Genomic DNA, 19,884 nt, shown 5'->3' on the forward strand with positions numbered 1-19,884 from the left:
TATTCTGGTTTTTTTGCTTCAATAAAATATTGCTGAACTGCGTCACTGACAAATTTATCAGGGCTGACTCTTATCCCTGTTTCGGTACGCCCGTTTTTACAACGATCTCTGATAGGGTTTCTGACGTTGCAACAAACGCAGCTAACTGTAAGCAATAATCAACTATCGGTAGCTCAGCCTTTACGGTAGATCCGCATCATGGTATGACTTTAATGGGTCCGTAGCAACTTACTGATTTCGGAACAAATATATATACGTTTGAAAGGAAGATGTGGCGGCCTTAAGAAATTTGGAATCGGTCTGGACAAACAAGACGACTGCGGGCTTCATGGCAAAGCCTGTTTCATTGGATAGTCCTAGCTGAACGCACCGTATTTAACTTACGACTTACGTAACGAACAACTAAGAACTATCACTTTCTTGAGAATATCCTAATTACAGTTAGCTGACATCGGGTGTTGTCTTTTGTGAAGTAACTTAGGTGACGAAAGCGTTTTTAACGAAGAAACTACAACGAATACTATAATAAAGTATCTGGCAGCAGATATTTGAGGATTTCAAGCGGCAATAGAAAGGAAGCCTTAACGCTTCGTGTGGTTGCAATCGAGGCGCCAACAATTTTAAAAAAAGTTGTTCATTTTTAGAGCCGAGTTACAGTGATAATCGTAACAAAAAAAAACTAAAACCTACTGTAGCTTTCCAGTTAAACGAGCAACGCGTCGACCTTATTCCGCCCGCGCAAATGCAAACTTTCTACTCTAAAGATGGAGTCTTCACACTGCAGTGAACCTCGTCATTCGATCAATGTTCTTCATCGCAAATGAACCCAGGTGCCTTCCCACTAGATGTAACAGATTAATTTTTCGGGGGTGCTGCTAAGTTATCGGTCGATTGACCGTCATTTGTGAAAGGTCTTCGTGTAGTGGGCATTACATGTGTCGTTGTTAGAAGGGTGATCTGCATGCTATTTCCTTTTAATGGCCGCAACAGAAAAGCTCGAAACTGAGAATACAAGTTGCGGTCACGTGAAGCACACGAGTCATGCAAAGTTGCCAATGTATAATACAAGAAATTAATGTTTCCAGGGGATTTCGTTCGTTGAGTAACGTCGTGGTCTGCGCATTCTACTCGATGTATGTAAAGTGACTGCTGGATTTGAGCCGTTATGTCTCTATAAATATGTCGATATTATGTACTATTCTACGTCTATATTCTGATGCTAGGAGATGAAAATATACGAGAGCATATCGGGTTAGTTGTGGCGTGAAGGAGCAACCAAAAACTGCTAACAATTATATCATGCAGTTCGTTCAATGAACAGAAGTTTTATAATTTAAAAACTTAAAAATACAAGTGAAACGAGGATCATTTTGTCATCCAATTCAACGCTGTAAGATAAGCGTTAACTAGTTACATTGTCATGTGGCGTACTTCGGATCGACTCACCCACATGTTCCCACTTTCATCGGTCAGTGGCAGCAGAACTCGAGATCTGAACTATTATATTTATGCGTAGCGAAGCTGCACTTGGCGGTATCATATGTGATTATATGATATCGAAGCTAACAAGCTTCAGCTGGAAGTAGCTGTTATGGTAAATGTTGAGCTAGAAACAAGAGACACAACAAACAGATCTCACGATCCTGCTATTACCACAAATGATGACTCAAATAATGCTTTCTTTTTCGCTGATCTGTTCAAAAATGTACTAAGGAACGTCTGTTTTAATAAATGTAGCATTCAATTCATCGGGAAAGACGCTCTCTAGTAGGAGAGCTAATCTAAGATCGACATACCTGAGAACAAAAAGTTGATTATTATTTTTATTATAAAGAACGGGACAATCGAAAACGAAATCTCGAATGTCCTTGATTCCACTCTGGGATCACAGGCCACTTTACCTCATCCAGTCAAGAACACAAAGGGCTACCGGTCTGTAATAATCAGACCTATATACAATGTTGAGACAAATATAATTCTTGCAGCAGGGAGAATTTTTATTGGCTCTGTTTGACATCCGGTCGCTGAATAGTAATGATTCTCTAATGGCGCAAATTTCAACACATGGGCTATAGGATGGTAGACAGCACAAAAGACCTTGTTAAAGATAAAAAGCTGCGATAAGCGTGGAAATTTTGGACACTTACACAAGAATTGTTTCCGGCATGTTCTACCTGTAACGGAATAAACCATGCGGCAAATTTTGCCATAAATATTGAACGGATAGAGGAATAAATTCGTCAAAGGAAAGCTACAACTAAGTATGTAAATGTAGCTTAGTGGATAGCGTTTTTGTCCTAAGAACACGTTGTGGTCTAGGTTCGAATCCACGCGAGGGCATGCTTCGTTTCGTCACATCAAACTTGAAACATAACGGGATTCATAAGAAACTTGTTTCAACACAGAATAACAAGAACGAATTTAACACCACCAGGTCACGTTAAATAAACATTGCTCTGTTAAACCCGATCATACGTAAACAACATCACGTTGAACCCTGTTAAAAAGTTCTTATTACCATGTTTCGGCTCGACTACTAGGGGGATCATCTAGAGTTAGTCTTCAATGAGGGTGAACGTTGAAAATAATCATATTTGGCAAATACTTGGATCTTTGATGAAAAATCAATGTTAATTGGGCTGTTGTTTTTTGTGTTTTTTTTTTATTGTAATGTAAAATGATTATCACTGTACAATGCGAATTGCTGAAACAAATGTTGCTATAGCTTATATGCCAATATATTAGTAATTCTCATATACGACACCATATTCCTAGGTAGGTATGCAAATATCCAGCAAACACGATGCAACAATGGGCTTAATAATAACGATGCAATATCGGATCGAAAAAAAAAATTAAAATTAAAAAAAAATTGAAAAATCGTCGGCAATGATTACATTTTGCTTATAACTGGTAACCGTCTTCGAACGGCCTTGTATTAACTGAAACTATAGCCTATTGTATTGTTGTCGTTAGTCGATGTCTATTACTTTAACCAAAATGACAGCCAGAACGTCTCTTAGGGACGAACGAAGTTGCCCCTGTAGCAAGGCATATGGGCAGGGCATTTAGTCTTCAGGAGAGAGAGCATATTGCGTATCGACATAGCAACCCCCGGTGGATTTCCGTTTCGAATAGTTGGATTATCCTGATTCCGAGAAAATATGTGATTGATAGATGGGGGCTTTTATTGCCAGAGCAGCTTACTAGGGTAGGACTATTGCTCTGGTATAAACTACTAAATGTTTCTTATACAATCATGTAATAATAATTAGTGTTTTTCTTCTTCGGCCGCTAAAGACAAGGCCCTGGCGGGAAGCGGGTAATGCGTAAAAGCAGGTCTAAAAGTAAACGTGAATAAAGCCAATATATTCCAGTACAATTTACGAACTGTCCGCTGTTTAGACCTATTTTCAAAGCATAACATTGTCCAAAAGCATCTGGTAAGGTCTTTTCGGTCCTTACAGTAAAAATGTTTATTGCCAATGCAAAAGTCCATTCCAAACTCACCTATAATTTTATTTATTCACGAATATATTTTATAAATTAATTAATAAAATGTAATTATTTAGCAATACTCAATACATGTATATTTTAGAATTTCGGTGGATATCAACGTTGCTGTTATCTTAAACTTGCATCATTACTGAGCATTTTGAACAGTTTGGATCGATCCCGTACATTGTTGAGCAGCTGCTCCATCTGACTGTTAGGCTCCGCACGCGATACTATATATAAAAAAAAAGACAGAGAAGCAAATAATCTCCCTGGCTTTAACGAACACTTCCATTGTAATGGTAGCAGGGTAGCTTAAAAAGACGCCTCTTAAAGCCTTATAAAGATATCGGCCCACATAGCATGTCACGATCTGAGTAATATTGTGCTTATATATATCCCATGTACTATTCCCGAGTTGAGTTAAATGACCACTTTTACAGATGTCTCCGCCACTTCATCGCTGATGGCGTTTGATGGTAAATAAACGATTGTGATCAAGTCGGTGGCCGTTAGACCGGGCGTGCGATCCCGCTAAACGATCCTGTTTAAAATGTTATATAAAAGACGGACACATAATACGTATATACTAAAGTGGAGGCGATGATATTGCTGGAGCTGCCTGTATCGAAACGTCAGTATGTCCAGAAATCGTCGGTACTGGGTAAAGAAGAACCCAGAACTGTCGAAACTCGTCCTGCAGACAATTTTCGGCTATCGCTCAATAATTTTTATCTTCTATTGATTAGCTATTCACTTAAACGCCTCTAGCGCTTCGGTATATAAAATATAATAATAAAAATAAGGCGCTCGTTTGCCGTATATGCAATAGAAAAAGTCCTGTTCAGATAAGAATTTAGCCTTTCAGTTCTGGAAAGCGGTGCACTGCGGTTTTTTTTTTCTTTATTTTGAAAGGGCAGCGTTCGGATGTTGCGGAAGTGTGTGATTGACTATTCTGTTTATTTTTAAAGATATAGGCACAATTTAAGTCAACTTGTCGTTACGAGATGTTGGTTTTAGAAGTAAAGTCTTGTTTTATTAAGGAGAGTAAAAATCCCTAATGGAGATAGCAAAGTGAAAGGTGTCGACTGTTATGTTAACATTTAGCGAATGTATAGCTACTGTTCATTTACCTGTAATTTCTAGCTTTTGCTCCTACATTACTGACGTCCTGGGGCTGATTTACCAGTAACGTGGGCTGATTTACCAGTTCGACGTTATTCTAATGCTTCGCTCAGAGATGTCTATAAATGGTGTACTTTTCATATAATCAAACGATGTGCCCAAACTGTAAGTATCAGCTTTTGTTTTCAGAACAATAACAATGCTATTTTCCAATACGACAATATTGGGTATCCAAATTTGCGCCGGATTATATGTGTTAAAAGGTAGGGTTCACAAGTAAAGCAGACATCTATCGACTTTCGTAAAATTAGCTCCCGCACATGAGTGCGGTAACTTTAGGATGCCTGTAGCAAATGTTTTTCCACTCGGCCGAACTTGACTGCACGGTGACTTCAGTTTTGTTATAACATATCCGTCGAATATTTTCTAGCCAGTTGAATACATGTTTTTGTAAGATTAGATGGACACATAATGAAAACGATCGTACCTCTAATTGCAGAAGAACTTTACTTTCATGGCAAACGTATTGGTGCACAGCATCCAGGTTGCTTTGCTTGAGGAGTTATGAAAACTGGCCTTACCAGTTGGTAGGCCGACTTCGTCACCATTTTATATGGTGGCTCCCTTTATCAGGGCCAACATGATCTTCAGTGTTATCTTCGCTTCGATTGCGAGGCTAGTTATTGACGTTTGCCTGCATCAGTAAGAGTAATATTATCATTTCGTATACCTTAGGCGTCCTAAATTTTAAGGGTCGTCAAGTTGTGGCGTAGTAGAATACCGATATACTGCTATCGGGAATGAGGAACGATTTCAGGGGCTACCGCTAGCAAGACTACATATGTCAGATACGCTCTAACGTTGAGTTTAGGAAGAGTTTGTGCAAAAATCGGCGACCCTTGATTTTGCGTAACCTTTGAGATGAATTCACGTCCTCAAATTTGAGGGTTGGTCAAAGATTGAAAAAACTGGACGCTTGTTACATTTAAAAAAAAAATAGTATTAACCCCGCTATTTATTTGATGCAAATCACACATGAACCAGCAGGAGTACCAAGTTTAGACGTCAAACTAACGCAGGGACGACTACCCCGTTGTATTTTGGATTCGTCTGAATAGGCGATGCCATAAAATAGCCATTTAATGACGGCGACGTTAGTAATTCCAGTAATACACAGATAACACCGATAACCAGCGTATTGCAAGGCATATTAAACACAGAAATTGATTGCGGCGAATATAAAGATAATAGGGCAGTTCTAAAAGATCAATTCGGCTGGCAGCCATATACTTATCATGAAAATTCAGTAGTACCGCTAAGAGTACTCCGAAACGGATGTCATCTTTTCACTAATGGAACAATTTGGCTTCAGCGCCAAAAGTTAATCACAATACTAATAAATAACAGCACTTATTTTGAAAGTTGTTGGCTTACGACACGCATGCTTGCCATCTTTTTTAACGGTTTTCCGTTTTGAAACACCGTCTAGGCTTGACCAAGTGTTTTCTACAGTTGAAAGATGCCTTTAATCGATGTGATCGTTACCTGCGCTGAAATTAATTTTCTATCGAGTTTACGCTCCATAAGAACGCGTTGAACGAGTAACAAAAACTAACACATTCTATTATTCACAGTTACCCTTAATCGAACACTGAAGGGCCACTCTGGTCTTTGTTTACCACAAGTGACGATACTTTACATAGTAGAAACGACTACTTCGAAGTGGAGCCACTTCAACCGATTTTAAGCGCCTATTGAAATCCTTTTTTTAGAGATAATAATTTTAAATCAAACCGGGAATATGTTTGACATTTGTAAAAGCTTCGTAACGAAGAGCACTTAATATGAGCAATCGGGAGAGATTCGATAGATAAACGGACTAATCTACTTACTTTCCGTTACTTGAGTTTTAATAGACGACAAAAGTGTGCCCATGCTCAGATTGGAGCCTATGCTACTTGCATGTCCCCTAGGTTTTGCTTATATATAGTTCTGCTTTCTCCAGCGCCAGCCCTCTAAAGTCTATATAAAGCCCTATAAAGCTTTACACTTTAGCAAAGTATAAAGCATATCTACCTCACATCAACAAAACACAGGTTTTTGTTACCCGAGATTTAAATAGAGAAACATTCGCTGCACCTAGCGAACTGGCGAAAAGAGCCAAAAGTTTTTGGTACAAATGAAGCCCGAATTTTTCATGTTTACAGGCTTGAGTAATCGCGCAGGAGTTTAAGCGCGGCACGTCTTCGCCTTCGGTCGTTAAACTCTAATCTGGCATGTGCATTAAATCAATAAGAACTTAAATTTCGACTATTGTAAGTTGAAGTTGTAGTAAAAGAGAACATTGCAAATCAGCAAAGCCGATGCAAATCTTCTCACATGTTCCAATAAAGACTACTACTACTACTACCTTTAGAATTGCTTCTACCAGTTGGGTCTGCAGTTACCGAAATTCTTTTCACATCTTCCATAATGTATTGTATATATCATATAATGCTACACTGAATTACAACAAAACATTTATCTTTGGAAGTTGCTCCCGGCAGGATGACACGAAAGCTAACCAGCGATTCGTGTATCAGAATCCACCCCTAGAAATTCTGCATGAACCCCCTGGAAACTACAAGCCCAGCCGAGGTTGTTACGTAATTTGCTCAGTGAAAACTTTGATTCACATGATAATAATATAAATTAGTGGATAGTTAAAATTCAATTGCCCGAAGGAATACACGGAACCCGTTTTTGTATTTCTGTCTGGTTCAGTAATATTTACAACAACTCACTTTATTCTAGTATTTTCGGGGTAGCTGTGTGACAATTTCTTCATGTGGGTTTTGACTCTGCTGATTCGGTCAAGAGAAAATGAGAGTTTGTGATTGTGACTGACCAGTATACTTGCGCTACGGTTCCGTTCATGTCTGCCTATAGCTCCTCTATTGATTTTTTCCGACCCTCAAGAAATAAACACTCCAACTTGGCATGCTCCTAAAATGTCGCTATGGAGTGCGACGCTAGATTCCAAATATTAGGCTTTGAAATTTTAGGCCTCGAAAAACAAGATCCAAGAAAAACAAGAAATTCAATCTCCGAATTTGTAGTCGATAACAACGATTTGTAGTATGCTCTCTCGGAGAAGCCTGTAGTTAAGCCGTGTTCTTATTTCTCTTCCTATGGACAACTTTTGCCCTATATCTGAATGAGTAGTTCTATCGATTCAGGCTACCTTCCGTAAAGGCACCCCCTCGTTTTCGTTGTTGCCGCCGCCGTTGCCTTCACCGCTAACTTTTTTAAAAGGAACCATAATTTTTTATCTTAGACCTTGGCCTTGCAGCAGTTCAGGAGCATCTGTTGTAGTTTCTTTCATTCATAGTGTGACAATGATTTCATTCGTCGAATTTCTCAGCGGAATGATCAGCCACGAATGTCCTCGAAAATAAATTGCCGGGTAAAGCATTTTGTAGTGGTATGAACTTCTGTGAGACGATGTAGTTCCCTAACAAGGCTCGCCTGCTGCTCCGTTGGATTTTCAGATCCTGAAATGAAATAAACGCAGCTAAGACAATCAAGAGCTGGCCTTAAATTTTTCTGTGTCATTTCTGTTTAGCTATTTGAGAGAGAAAATAAAGAAGTTCTGTTAAGTCGATGTCTTTGTGGGCCTGTGGTGTTCGTCAGGTAACATAGCCAGGCAGATTGAGACAAGGCAAAAAAGAACACGATGAACCGCGGGTCGTTGTTTAACACACGTACCGATCTGCGTCGCATCCACTGTCACCTCTCTTCGAAAAAGAACTAACTACAAAGTCGGTACAAAACCGAGTAAGGACCCATATTCAGTTTTAACACGCTTCGTGACTCAATCCATTGAATTTATGTTCCAAGACGAACTATAAGCTACAGGTGAACGCGTTTAGTCGAGCTAACGTTACTAAGACAACTGAATACCTTATTCAAAGATACTAATAAAAAATGATTAAAAAAATGATGAAAAACGTTAGCAAACATTATTATTATTTATTATTATTAGAGGTTATTTTAATTTGCCGAACATCTTTTGACCCTATAAGAATCCATGGTAAGAAACTGTTTTATAGTTTACACTGTGCTAACTGGACAGATAACAGGCTACATAAAGGCTAGATAAAGGTTATATCATGTTATGATAATAGTGTTTATTTCTTCCCATTAGAAGTAGGGGAGCAGCTTAGGTCTGCTCTTTGCTTGAAATTATGCTTTTCGTCACTAATGTAACGTAGCACCTATTGCTATCATGGGATATGTTCTCCAACGATAGAAAAAAAAAACTAACATGCTTTCACATAACAAACAAGTGGTATCTTGGGGGCCATCGGATACGATTCGCCGCAAGTAACTTACTGGCCAGTGTTTAGCTAGGTCATTTTCTTCGAGAAAAGTCAAGCTTGCCGTTATCGATAGATTAGCATTCGTTGCTATCTTGCCCCTTAGAGACGCATATGTACATTTGTTCTCTCGCTAACAGCGTTCGCGTTTAAGTTAGTCTTTCATAATTGGCCAGTCCGGAAAATAGGGACAAAGTCGAATATGCCCAAGATCTATCAACACCGTCGTTCGATAAGTTAACCTATTCAAATCACGGATGCAATATCTCTGACAAGAATCGCAACGACAACGGACAATACATCTGTAATGTTTTGCCTTTTTCCATTGAATTTGCTGCTACTTGTCCGCTGTGGGCTCCCTATATAATCTAGTTTTTATTACCGCAGCGTTATGTTGGTAACAGTCGTCATACAACTCTTGACACCAGACAGTCAGTCAGTCAGTTTCGTTTATCGAGCATAAGATTTCCCTACTTTGAGCTCAATAAGTTGTTTTTTTTAATTTTCTCTTTCTCCGACAGAAATCAGACGGAAACGCGGAACATCCACGAACATCGCTGATGTTGGTAACTTTCTTGTTTAGCACAGACGGCACTAGCGGAATCACTGCCTGAATCGGCCCACACGACCAACTTGCAATCACGTTGTTTCGCTTGGCTTCACTCTGCGAGCCATCCCAGCTAGGCTATTCGGCCAGCTCTTCTATATCCTAGCAACGAGCCCTGCAAATGGCCAGTTTGTCATATGTGTAACAGCGACTCAAACATTATCGGCCTTAATTCCTCATAACTTACTCAAGCGAGCCACTAGTGCCATTCGAAGAAGCACCACGCGCATCGGTGCTAAGCTAGGCCATCGCTAACAGCTAATCGCTGTTGGTATCTTGCCCCTTGTAAGGCGCAACGGAGCCGTCCAATGCTTAAACAGGGCCACACACAGTCCACGAGCACTAACTGTCCATTCCAACCCATTTGTTTGTCCGCGTATGTGCCACTCTGCGCGCACGCGGGTAGTTCTGTATTGTAGGCCTTACGAGAAAAATAGCCTGCAGCGTCAGAGAGTAATGTAAAAGTGGCGTATTTTCCGGCAAGCATTCGGAGTATTGCCATTGATTGTATCGTATGTGTGGTTCGTTGAGTGTCCTTTAGACTCTTCGAGGTACCTTTGCGAACGCGTCAGTTAATCAGCTGCACAGTCCGCAATGTGAATATGGGTATTCGTTCATTTGTCAGACGGAATCAATGTATGGCGTGTGGTTGGCGGGCAATCTCCGACCAGAACGGCTCTGTCTATTAAGTAGAAATTAAAATTACGGTATTCGTTAGGCAGAAACAGTATTGGCTAGTCCGGTGGTACGGGAGGCATCGGGGCATTACAACAGTTATTACGTTACAGCGAAAACAGTTACAACGAAAACTGAATAAGACCTTCGGCTGTCTCGTAGGCGCATGCGCTTTTAGCACAAAAGTTATTGTCCGCTGAAGATGAACTCTAAAAACTGAAGCACTGCTATCGTTGCGGAGTTCGGGCCTTCGGGTCAGTGTTAATGGGCGGACCCTGTCGCAAATAGTTTCCGCTATGGCGGAAAACAACTCGAATATTGATCTAAAGGAGGCTTGTTTCAAGGCATTTTCGACATTGATAGAACGCCTGTCGAGTTGATTCATTGTAAACGTTGTCTCTGTACATGGGCAATTATATGGAAATGCCAATGCAGAAAAGTCGGGCAAAATACGCTCAGCGCTTTTTGATGGGTATCCACCTTAATTCGCGAGCATATATTCGGTCAGAATACAAAATTTAAAAAAAAAAATCATACATTTCGGAAACTGGCAATGACATCATGAACAATTTTGAGAGAAATAAAAGTTCGTTTTATGATTAAGGTACTCTCCAACAGCGGGTTGCTTTCCAGTGAGGTCTTTAGACATAATTAAAGTACTGAATACAACACTGAGACGTATTTGGATGTCGTTCTCTTTTAAACCTTCAATTATTCGTCTGCACCCATCAAGACATAGGATTTCCTTTGTTCCGTGTGCATCTAACTTAATCATAACCATAAACTTCTCATTTAGTAAGTTCGGGCATATACAGAGCTTATTGAACATTTTGGCTCTGCTTAGAATCCATGAGCACAGCTTACGTGCGCGGATACCAGCAATTACCTACATTACCAGCAATGCTCCTGGTTAATTAACTGTTGAGGTTACCGCATGTTACCATTCCTAACGCCTTTGGCTAAGTAGACCATGTCCTTAACTAGGCCAGATTCCGAGATAACTATTCTAAGGTCAATTGTCCAGCTCCTGTTTAGACTAGAAATGCTGGCGGGCGAGGCTGTTGAATATTTACTCGTCCACTTCCATTTTGGTTCGTCTTGCAATCTCGCAACGCCTAGGTGTCATAGTTGTGTATCGTATTTTATTAGGTATAAGCGGTATTTAGTTGTAATCGTGAATTACATTAGCGGAGAACCGCTTCTATAGACGTAACAAAGAGAGACTGCCGTCTGCCGGGGAAAAGATATTTCTTCAACTATTTACATGCCAAAGTGTTTTGATACAAATCCCAGCAGTTACGTATATCTGCTTATGTACCTGAGTCCCAGGTTTATTTAGATGAAGGAAAAAAGGTACTCTGAAGATAGACCTGTCGTATAGTATAAGTCTTTGGTGAGGTTTTGTTTGGCTTAAAAATAAGCAAAGCCTAGACAACCTCATCTCTGAATATGAGGCAATCGGGGTACAGCCACAAAGAGTAATTTCAATTTGGGCTTGGTCTCTGGAAGTTGTTATTTCGGTATCGTGGTCAGATTGTTTGTTGGGTTAAACTACTTTTCGTCCGTTCGAGTAACACCTAATTATATACTGTCAACGGATACAAGAATCTTTGAAGGAGAACGATGTTGACGCTGATTCATCTCTCAGCTGGTGCGTCTGTTCATGAAGATGTGTCACGAACGCCCGTGGCGTTCACTGTTCTGCTGCCATCAAAAATTATCCATATAGGTATGGACGACCTTTGCGGCAAAATTAATCTGGATGGCCAACAAATTTTCACCGTCTTTTACATACGTCTTGCTAAACTTCAGCTAGATTTAGGATTTGAAGTCAACTACCTACATTTAAAACCGAAACGTGAATGGATATGAAACGCAAGTAGGAAAAGGCTGAGTTTTTGGGAAAAGGCCAAGAAATATCGATAAAAATGCACGGCTCTTGTTGCTTGAGCGCCAACCTTTGGCCAGGTCATGGTGCCATTCCCGCCTGCTTGCCTGCTAGCCACAGACCAAGCTTCAGATTTCGTAAAAGAGTGGGGTTTGTACTTCGCGAGATCTTCAAAGTAGTGATGTTCCATGAGCAACAGCAGCGGTTATGACAAACCCTCAAGCACTGATGTATATGGACCAAGGCGAAGAGAAAACAAAACAATGCGGAATAAGCGAATCCCTTCCCGAAAGCTCGCGCACGAGGATTGTCAGTACATTTTGAAAAACCGCTTGATGGAATTGACCCTAGCGAGAATTACTTTTAAAAGGGCAACTTTAATTTGAACCGTACGTAATTGGTATTAAAGCGAATTGTCGATAGTTTTTTGAGGCAGTAATATATAGTTTACTGTACTGGGACTTATTTAGATATCATACAGCGTAAAAATCGCTGTTTTACATGTGTAATGAAGAAAGCATTTTGAACACTGCGTAGGTATATTCGGTAAGTGTGTTTCCCAGTATTTTACTTTGACAGATCGTGGTCACAGGGAACACACAAACATAATAGTTAGATAAACGTCACATTTGTTCAGAAGCTTAAACATCGATTACTATCACATGGGAAGTCCGTCTGTATCAGTCAGCACTTAATTACGTATCGCTTTAGATTACCGTTGATGGGCATGCCAGATTCGTACGTCTACTATGTGTTCATGACATGCCACCATAATAGTGCATATTATACAGACAAACGGGCTCATACCAAAAAGTTATCTTGTAAATTATAGCAACATTTTTTTTTCACGCTCTTTTTCAAAACACGAACCGGAGTACCTCCCGTTCGTCAGTGGCGACTGTACATCAAATAGATCTGTGTATGCAATTACCGTTTAGCTGATCCATCCTAAGAGTGACGTTTTAATTTAACAGATAACGCAGACAGACGGCTTCTTAACAATAATTCCTGTGCGCCCTATACGATTTGTCCGACTTTTCGAAGTACCTAGCTCTAGAAAACAGCATGAGCGCTGGCTTTTGACATACATACAGGATATACGAAGTACAACGCGGACGACAGTTATAGGAACGGTTAATTTTTAGACAATAACACAGGGCTTTTCATGCTAGATACTTTCACACAGGACACAGCGCCTCTATAACGTAAGAACGAAACCCGGTTTCCGATAATAACGTCGACAAACCGAGCGATCGCTGACTCCAAAAGGCAGCACAGTCATAATATACATAGATAGGATAATAAATAGCCTATCCACGATTGACGGCTTGCTGAAGTAAGCCGTTCGGTGACTCATGTTAGCTGAGAGGTAAGTTCAGGAAAAGTTTAGAAACAAAGTTATGAAACCTAAGGTGCACTTACTCTCAACAAATGATCCAGCAAACTATTTAATTCGATCGTACTATGTGAAGAATTAGTTGAATACAAAAAGCACATCCTAACCACGTAAAGTTGTCGTTCTCTAATAATATTGCCTGAACACTATCAGATTTTGTTTGCGCCGTACGAACCGCTCCAAGTCTGCCGGACGACACTAGCAGCCCCTTCAGGCTATTACCTATTGTCACGTATATGAAGCTCTACTCGACGCAAATGAAACCTAGGGAACAGTATTCTGTATTGGGTAGAACAACCAGTTCACAGTGAGAACCATGACCACTTTTGATTACCGCTAGAATGTCCACTATTGCTGACAGATGGCGTACACCTGCCGATAATATATTTTTATCGTAGCAGCTAATGAATAGTAACAAGCTGCGTTTGTTCCAATGGCAACGGAAGTTATGCGCCGAACATGGATCAATCGGTACTATATTATCAAATAATAGAAGTTTTGTGTCTTCTGACTAACGATGAACAGCACCCCGTCCTAGGCGGCAGGAACAAAGGAAAGCCCAAAAAGGTTTCTTTTGCGTGCATAAGCATTTGCAAACGTAAGTTCTGGAAGAGGCCCAAGAAAGTAAACCAATCGACCGCACTCTGTAAGCTGATAAACATATGGACGGTGAGAAATTCGCGGGCTATTATAGCACATTACAAGGAGAAGCAACAAAAATTAAGCGACTGATTACATGTGTAAATTGGCTTGTATTAGTTAAAAAAAAAAAAAAAACTACAAGTTATCATAAAACTGCCAAAGGACGCTGTGTACTCAGAGAAAGACATGTCTAACAGCAGCTGATTGTGCAAAACATCAAACAAACTTATTTAAGCTGTAGTGAAGGTACAACTAGTAAACGAAAGTTAACTGGGGCTTAATTTAATGGTTAGAAACTTCATAGTTTTGTAATGGAGGATGTCGAACGTTGGCCGAGCTTACTTGCTTTTAGAGATGTACGTGAGTAGACTTCGTAGAAGAAGAGCGACGTCACAGCGATGTACGTCGATAGAGTTGACCGGCTTCTGAATGGCGTACATTAATAATCGAGTCACCTTTTGGCCGGCCTTCAGTCGGTATTGCCGTTGATAGAACTGGCTGGTCCATCGACCCTGTGTCTGGAACGTCCTCACCAATGTTAGCGCTCAAAAAAGTACTCAGGACACATTCTTAAAAATGATATATTAGGCTTTTGCCCTCTTCATTTCGAAATACTGGCTCTGAGTATAAAGATACGTATTGCATTTTTGCTCCCTTCTATCAGCGAAACTTTGAATAAAACGTCATGTTGAATTTTTCCCTGTCGAACAGAATTTTCGGCTCGAAAATTGAAATTTAGATATAGGCGCATGCTTTATGTTTTAGTTGCAACAATTAAAAGCTTCCGATTGGAGAGGTCATAGACAAGAACAATCTTCCTTATTAAGTGACAAAATTTTCGGCCACGAAAAATGCCCGTGATTTTTTCAGCCTTCTACGTTCAGGTGAAAGAACTATTTTTGACATAGGAATATATATTTCTAATCAGTTCATTGGGATTTGTTGACTGACCTCAAGAAAGGCCATAGAAAATGTTTTATTTTCCAGAAAAAAAATTTCGATACTTCAATTTTTTTTATTATAGAGAATATTTTGGAACAATATTTTGCTCCTAGAACTTTCATTACTGCGGCTTTCAGACTGACATGCGTTAAGAGTTTGTCCAAAAAATCACCGAAGGTGGAAATAATTTGAAGACTATTTCCATCCTCACTGTCACACGGAATAAAACAGTCTTCATTACGTGCCTTTTGTCCTTTCCACGTATGTATTGCATATTTACTTTGTTGAAACCGATTTGCAGCAAAAAAATAAAAGAGAAAACAAATTAAATGTTTTATTAACCAAAAGCAAAAACCAGCATCTTCGATATGTTGATATTTGACTTATAAACTATGAAGTAATATTAATAAATATATAAAATATATTGGAAAGAATTTTTTAAGAAATTTAGCGTCAAAATGTTGGTCACACCAGCCGCTATAGCTTTACAATTAAGAAAGCTTTAAGGAACTAAATTTTTATCGATGTCTAATACTGAGGTTCTTTGATGATGCATATTTTTTCATTGTAATTTTTGAAAGCTTACATTTTTGTCGTTGGATATCTTTGTCCTTTGGACATTGAGCCATTTGCTCACTTGACCAAACATATTTGATTATTTTATTTGTTAATCGAAAACAATAATGTATATACAGCAAATATGGCTAAAAATAATAAGAAGAAATAAAATGTAATTATTATTATCAATTCGAAAGAGCTTTCTTCGATGCTCAAAAAATCGCACTCTTTCCCTGACTAAGTAAAATTACGTTGCTTTTCTATGTTTCTCTGTTTAATTGCGACGTCGTTCACGTCTCATAAAACCGGCCCGTTTAAAAAGAAAGATGTACGCTAATAGTGCCGACCACGTCAAACAAACGACGTCAGGGACACCCCTTTACCGGTTGCCGGAAGCTGTTCTTCTAAGCTTCACTGCATTTTGTTTGCTATTGATTTCAACCGGGAATACCGCCAGCTAACCGAGCTAGTCACTTGGACTGATTTGTAAGACGCTATCGGGATAAGCCCCCGCCCTCGTGATTCCTCTATCGACCCTCGTTTTGCTACTACTGTATTAAGCGCATACTATCCGCAACAAATGCTAGAGCCAGCGTCGATATAACGGACGTTTCTACAGCAGTAGCAACCGTTAGCACCGCCGCAAGACCAGACGCAACGGAGAGCAGCGGTCGCTCTTGTGGTCACTATGGACACGACGTCGGTATAAGACAGCGTAGGTGAATAACAGTAACGTCGGCCGCAATAACAAAAACAAAAATGCTTAAAGTAACTGCAAAAAAAAGGATAGCTAAAAAAATATGTGATCTGTATAACCACTCAGTAATGGCGACGATGCATAAGAAAGTTAAATGGCAGAACAAGCATTCGCGTGATGGCTGGAACGGGCAGATCATTGCGACTGCGGCTGTGGGGGCAAATCCACAGTGGCAGGAAGCTCTTATCGACGACACCGAAACTCAAATAAGTCAATGTTTTCATGCGCTAACTAACGGATACAGGGGCGGCCGTTAAGTCAGCTGAATTGCGTATACTCATACGAAACTAGATAAACATACGATTTTCATAAATTTGCCTTGAGTTTATAAATTACTAAATAATGCACAAGAATTTCGAATTAAAAAAGGCACAAAAGAATGATTCTGCGTTCGTTATGTTGGAAACATTAAGAGTGAATTCGTTGCGTAAGACAGAGTCACAGTTCGCTGATATGAGGGCGTTTTTGTTCCATTAAACAAAGTACGCGAATCACGTGGGGCAATCAATTTTCAATGGACAATCAACAAGCCGTCTACAGTTGTAGCAATTAGGTAACTGGGGGCCAATTGGTACCCTTAAGGGAGACCTTATTAAGACGCTTTTTGTCCTATTGCTACTATACTCGTGAATGAATTAACGAAACGATGAATCCCCAAACGAACTAATTAAAAACGGATGACCTATGGCCATGTTTTGCTAATTGTACTAAACCTGACTATCGAAAATATGGCCCGGAAGTTTTTGGACGAGTTGAAAACAGTCTCTTGAAAAGTCATAATTTCTCAACTTGGACTTATTAACAAACTCTTACAGTGATTTTGCTATGTAACACATTTATAACCAGGGCACCCTAAAACCATCCTTAAGTTCCCATAACACTATGTTCCGTTTTGATAGTGTTACTATACGTCTAAAACGCAGTAACTTTAACAGTGACTACCGTGGTAATTTCAATGACTCCATCGACCAATTTTAAAATTGTTCACAGAATGCAGTTAGGACACTTTTGTTACAAGCGTGTTACGAAGTTGAGTCTGCTTGTTATTGTAAATCATTTACATATCTCGTACTTTAGCAAATGTCTAGCGAAGACCTTTCAACTGTCCACAAACCCTTAGGCCACTTCGTGCTATATAATAGTAAAGGCTAATAGAAAGTATTAAAAAATCTACATAACAAGAAGCACGACAGGTATAAACAATGACAGATCATTACGACAGACGGTACAAATTCGGAAAAGCGCTTCCTATTCGTAGCAGGTTTCTCGGATATTCCCCAACGCACAACTGCGACCCATTCGTTGGTTTCGATGGTCTGTTGCGTTACAGACATCTTACGGAGCCTTTGCTCACTTCTAGTATCGACTTCCCTACATAGCTAGACGTCTCGTGATGATAGGCTTAAACAGAAGCGATAAGGTCAAGATAAGATAAACTAAGACGTCACAGTAGTTTATGACTCGATGATAATAATAATAAGGTGCAAAACTTCATTAGGTCGTAGACTGTGTACTGAAAAAAATGTTCACGATTTGACGAGGTAATGAATTGATGTACAATTCTGATGTACTATGTATGAGAGTGCCTGGCCTCCTATGATAGAAAGTACCAAACGATAAGTTCATTTAATTTATATTATTGTCACTGTTATATGAACACTTTACGAACGTATAAATAGACCACAGATCTTCCTACGTGCAAGGTATCGCGTGCAATACAACATAGCATAATTAATATAATCAACTTAGTATCGAAAATCGTTCTGAGACGGGTGTTGTGTTGTACGATGACTTCAAGACTGTTCACGACGTCCGAGCTCATATAGTATCACCCCTTATTTTCCAGTTGATAGTAATAAGTAAATATGGCAAAAAAAAATACCTACTTGTCATAAAGACTATAGCAAACTCCTTTGGTCTTTCTGTCCGGCAAACCCCAGGCGCCAATATTTCAACAATTTCATTAGTGTTATAACAGTTCTTCTTGTTTATTCTTCAATTTCTTTTGCTTAAATGAGACTTCCCTTCTCAGATTGAAGCTAACCAAAATAAGATGCATTTAAGAAATAAACACTCTTGTTCGGCCGAATCGATTGACCCTTTGAAAATTTATCTTCAGCATATATATATATATATATATATATATAAAAGAGACGTTCAGCATGACATGTTTTTGTGCTGATCTTTCTCATTATCACTAAGTTTTAGTAGAAAATCTATTGCCTTTTCTCACACGTAAACTCATTAGACCTTGTCATAATTATTCCGTCCATTGAAACGTTGGTTGCAATTACTATTACTTCTGTTACTACTGCTACTTGTACAACTCACCTCTATTCAATCATCCGTAGCACGTATTTTAACATAACGTTATACGCTATATTCATACTGAGAGTTTTTAGTTTCGCTAAGAAAACCGTCACTTTGAGTCGACTCCGATTCTAGTCGAGGCCGTTACGTTACGTGACCATATGTGGCCGGCAATGCTTCCACAACTCATGAGCAATTCGTAACCATTAAACGCTCTTTAACGGATACACGTTGCACAGTCGTGACGTTTTGTAACGACAGTGATCATCTGATAATAGCGCCAACAGATGTCTAGCTATTGTCACTGGGGTCGCGATAGTCAGATCAGCGAACTTCGTCAACAACTCCCACGTCTGTGAAATCCAGCAGGTCGTCCCCGCTTCGGGCTAGATGACTACCCCCATGGGGCCTACGTCTATAAAGTAAGCCCGACAATGTTCATCTTCTTTTGAGTATTTGTTTTGTGTTGTGTCCAGCCCTTTAAACTGCTAAAGCCCACGGGGCTAATGGCCGTAGATGAAGCACGATGGTCACGGCCAGAAGGCGACCTGGTTAGTTAATTACATCATCGAGTCATCCAGGAACAAAACACAGTTCAGCCACTAGCTACATCGGATATAGTAATTATAATAGTGATAGTTGTTATGGGAGTGGTGCCTGGCCCAAGCAACGATCGATAATCCGGTCTCGTCTGCCGTTTATACGGACGATACTGCTGTTGGCATTGATCAGGGTACTGATGATTATTATATTATATTATATATATAAGGCGGTGGCAGGGAAGCCGATTGAGCGGGAGTTGGTTTGGCCTATTCAGCTGTAGAATTGTTCTCTGCCTGATGCGATCGTAGAATAAGGATAGAAGCTTTCTTATTGCGCAATTAGTTTCTTCTTTTAGGTCATCGTCAAGTCGATAGTATTGTATACTGTACAATAGCTACTACTTCAATTTTTCTTCTTATATCAACAAAGACAAAAGATATATAGGATACCGAATAAAGTTAACCATATATGTTCCCGCTCGTGTGGCAAAACTTTGGTGCGTATGGAAACAGGGGATTGTTTTTGTTGATAGAGCAAAGAATCCAAAGGACCTATTTACGGGATCTGTCATTTTATTTCAACATATAT

General features: G+C 39.6%; 1 protein-coding gene across 5 annotated transcripts in view; it reads right to left on the reverse strand.

Annotated features, from left to right (window-relative positions):
• LOC111244847 (uncharacterized) overlaps nt 1–19,884 on the reverse strand; it is a 31,141-nt gene that overhangs the window by 7,312 nt on the left and 3,945 nt on the right. For 2 of the 5 annotated variants that reach the window (XM_086978829.1, XM_086978828.1), the window contains exon 2: nt 14,529–14,704. In XM_086978829.1, coding sequence (XP_086834955.1) covers nt 14,529–14,626 — 98 coding nt within the window. In that variant the 5' untranslated portion in view covers nt 14,627–14,704. Of the gene's footprint in view, nt 1–5,110; nt 8,154–14,528; nt 14,705–18,774; nt 19,626–19,884 lie in introns of those variants that run through there. The other 3 variants (XM_086978830.1, XR_015320079.1, XR_002671081.2) reach the window with 3 other exon arrangements.

This window comes from Varroa destructor, unplaced genomic scaffold, assembly GCF_002443255.2.
Source record: "Varroa destructor unplaced genomic scaffold, Vdes_3.0 BEIS01000002.1, whole genome shotgun sequence".
Taxonomy (NCBI): Eukaryota; Metazoa; Arthropoda; class Arachnida; order Mesostigmata; family Varroidae; genus Varroa; species Varroa destructor.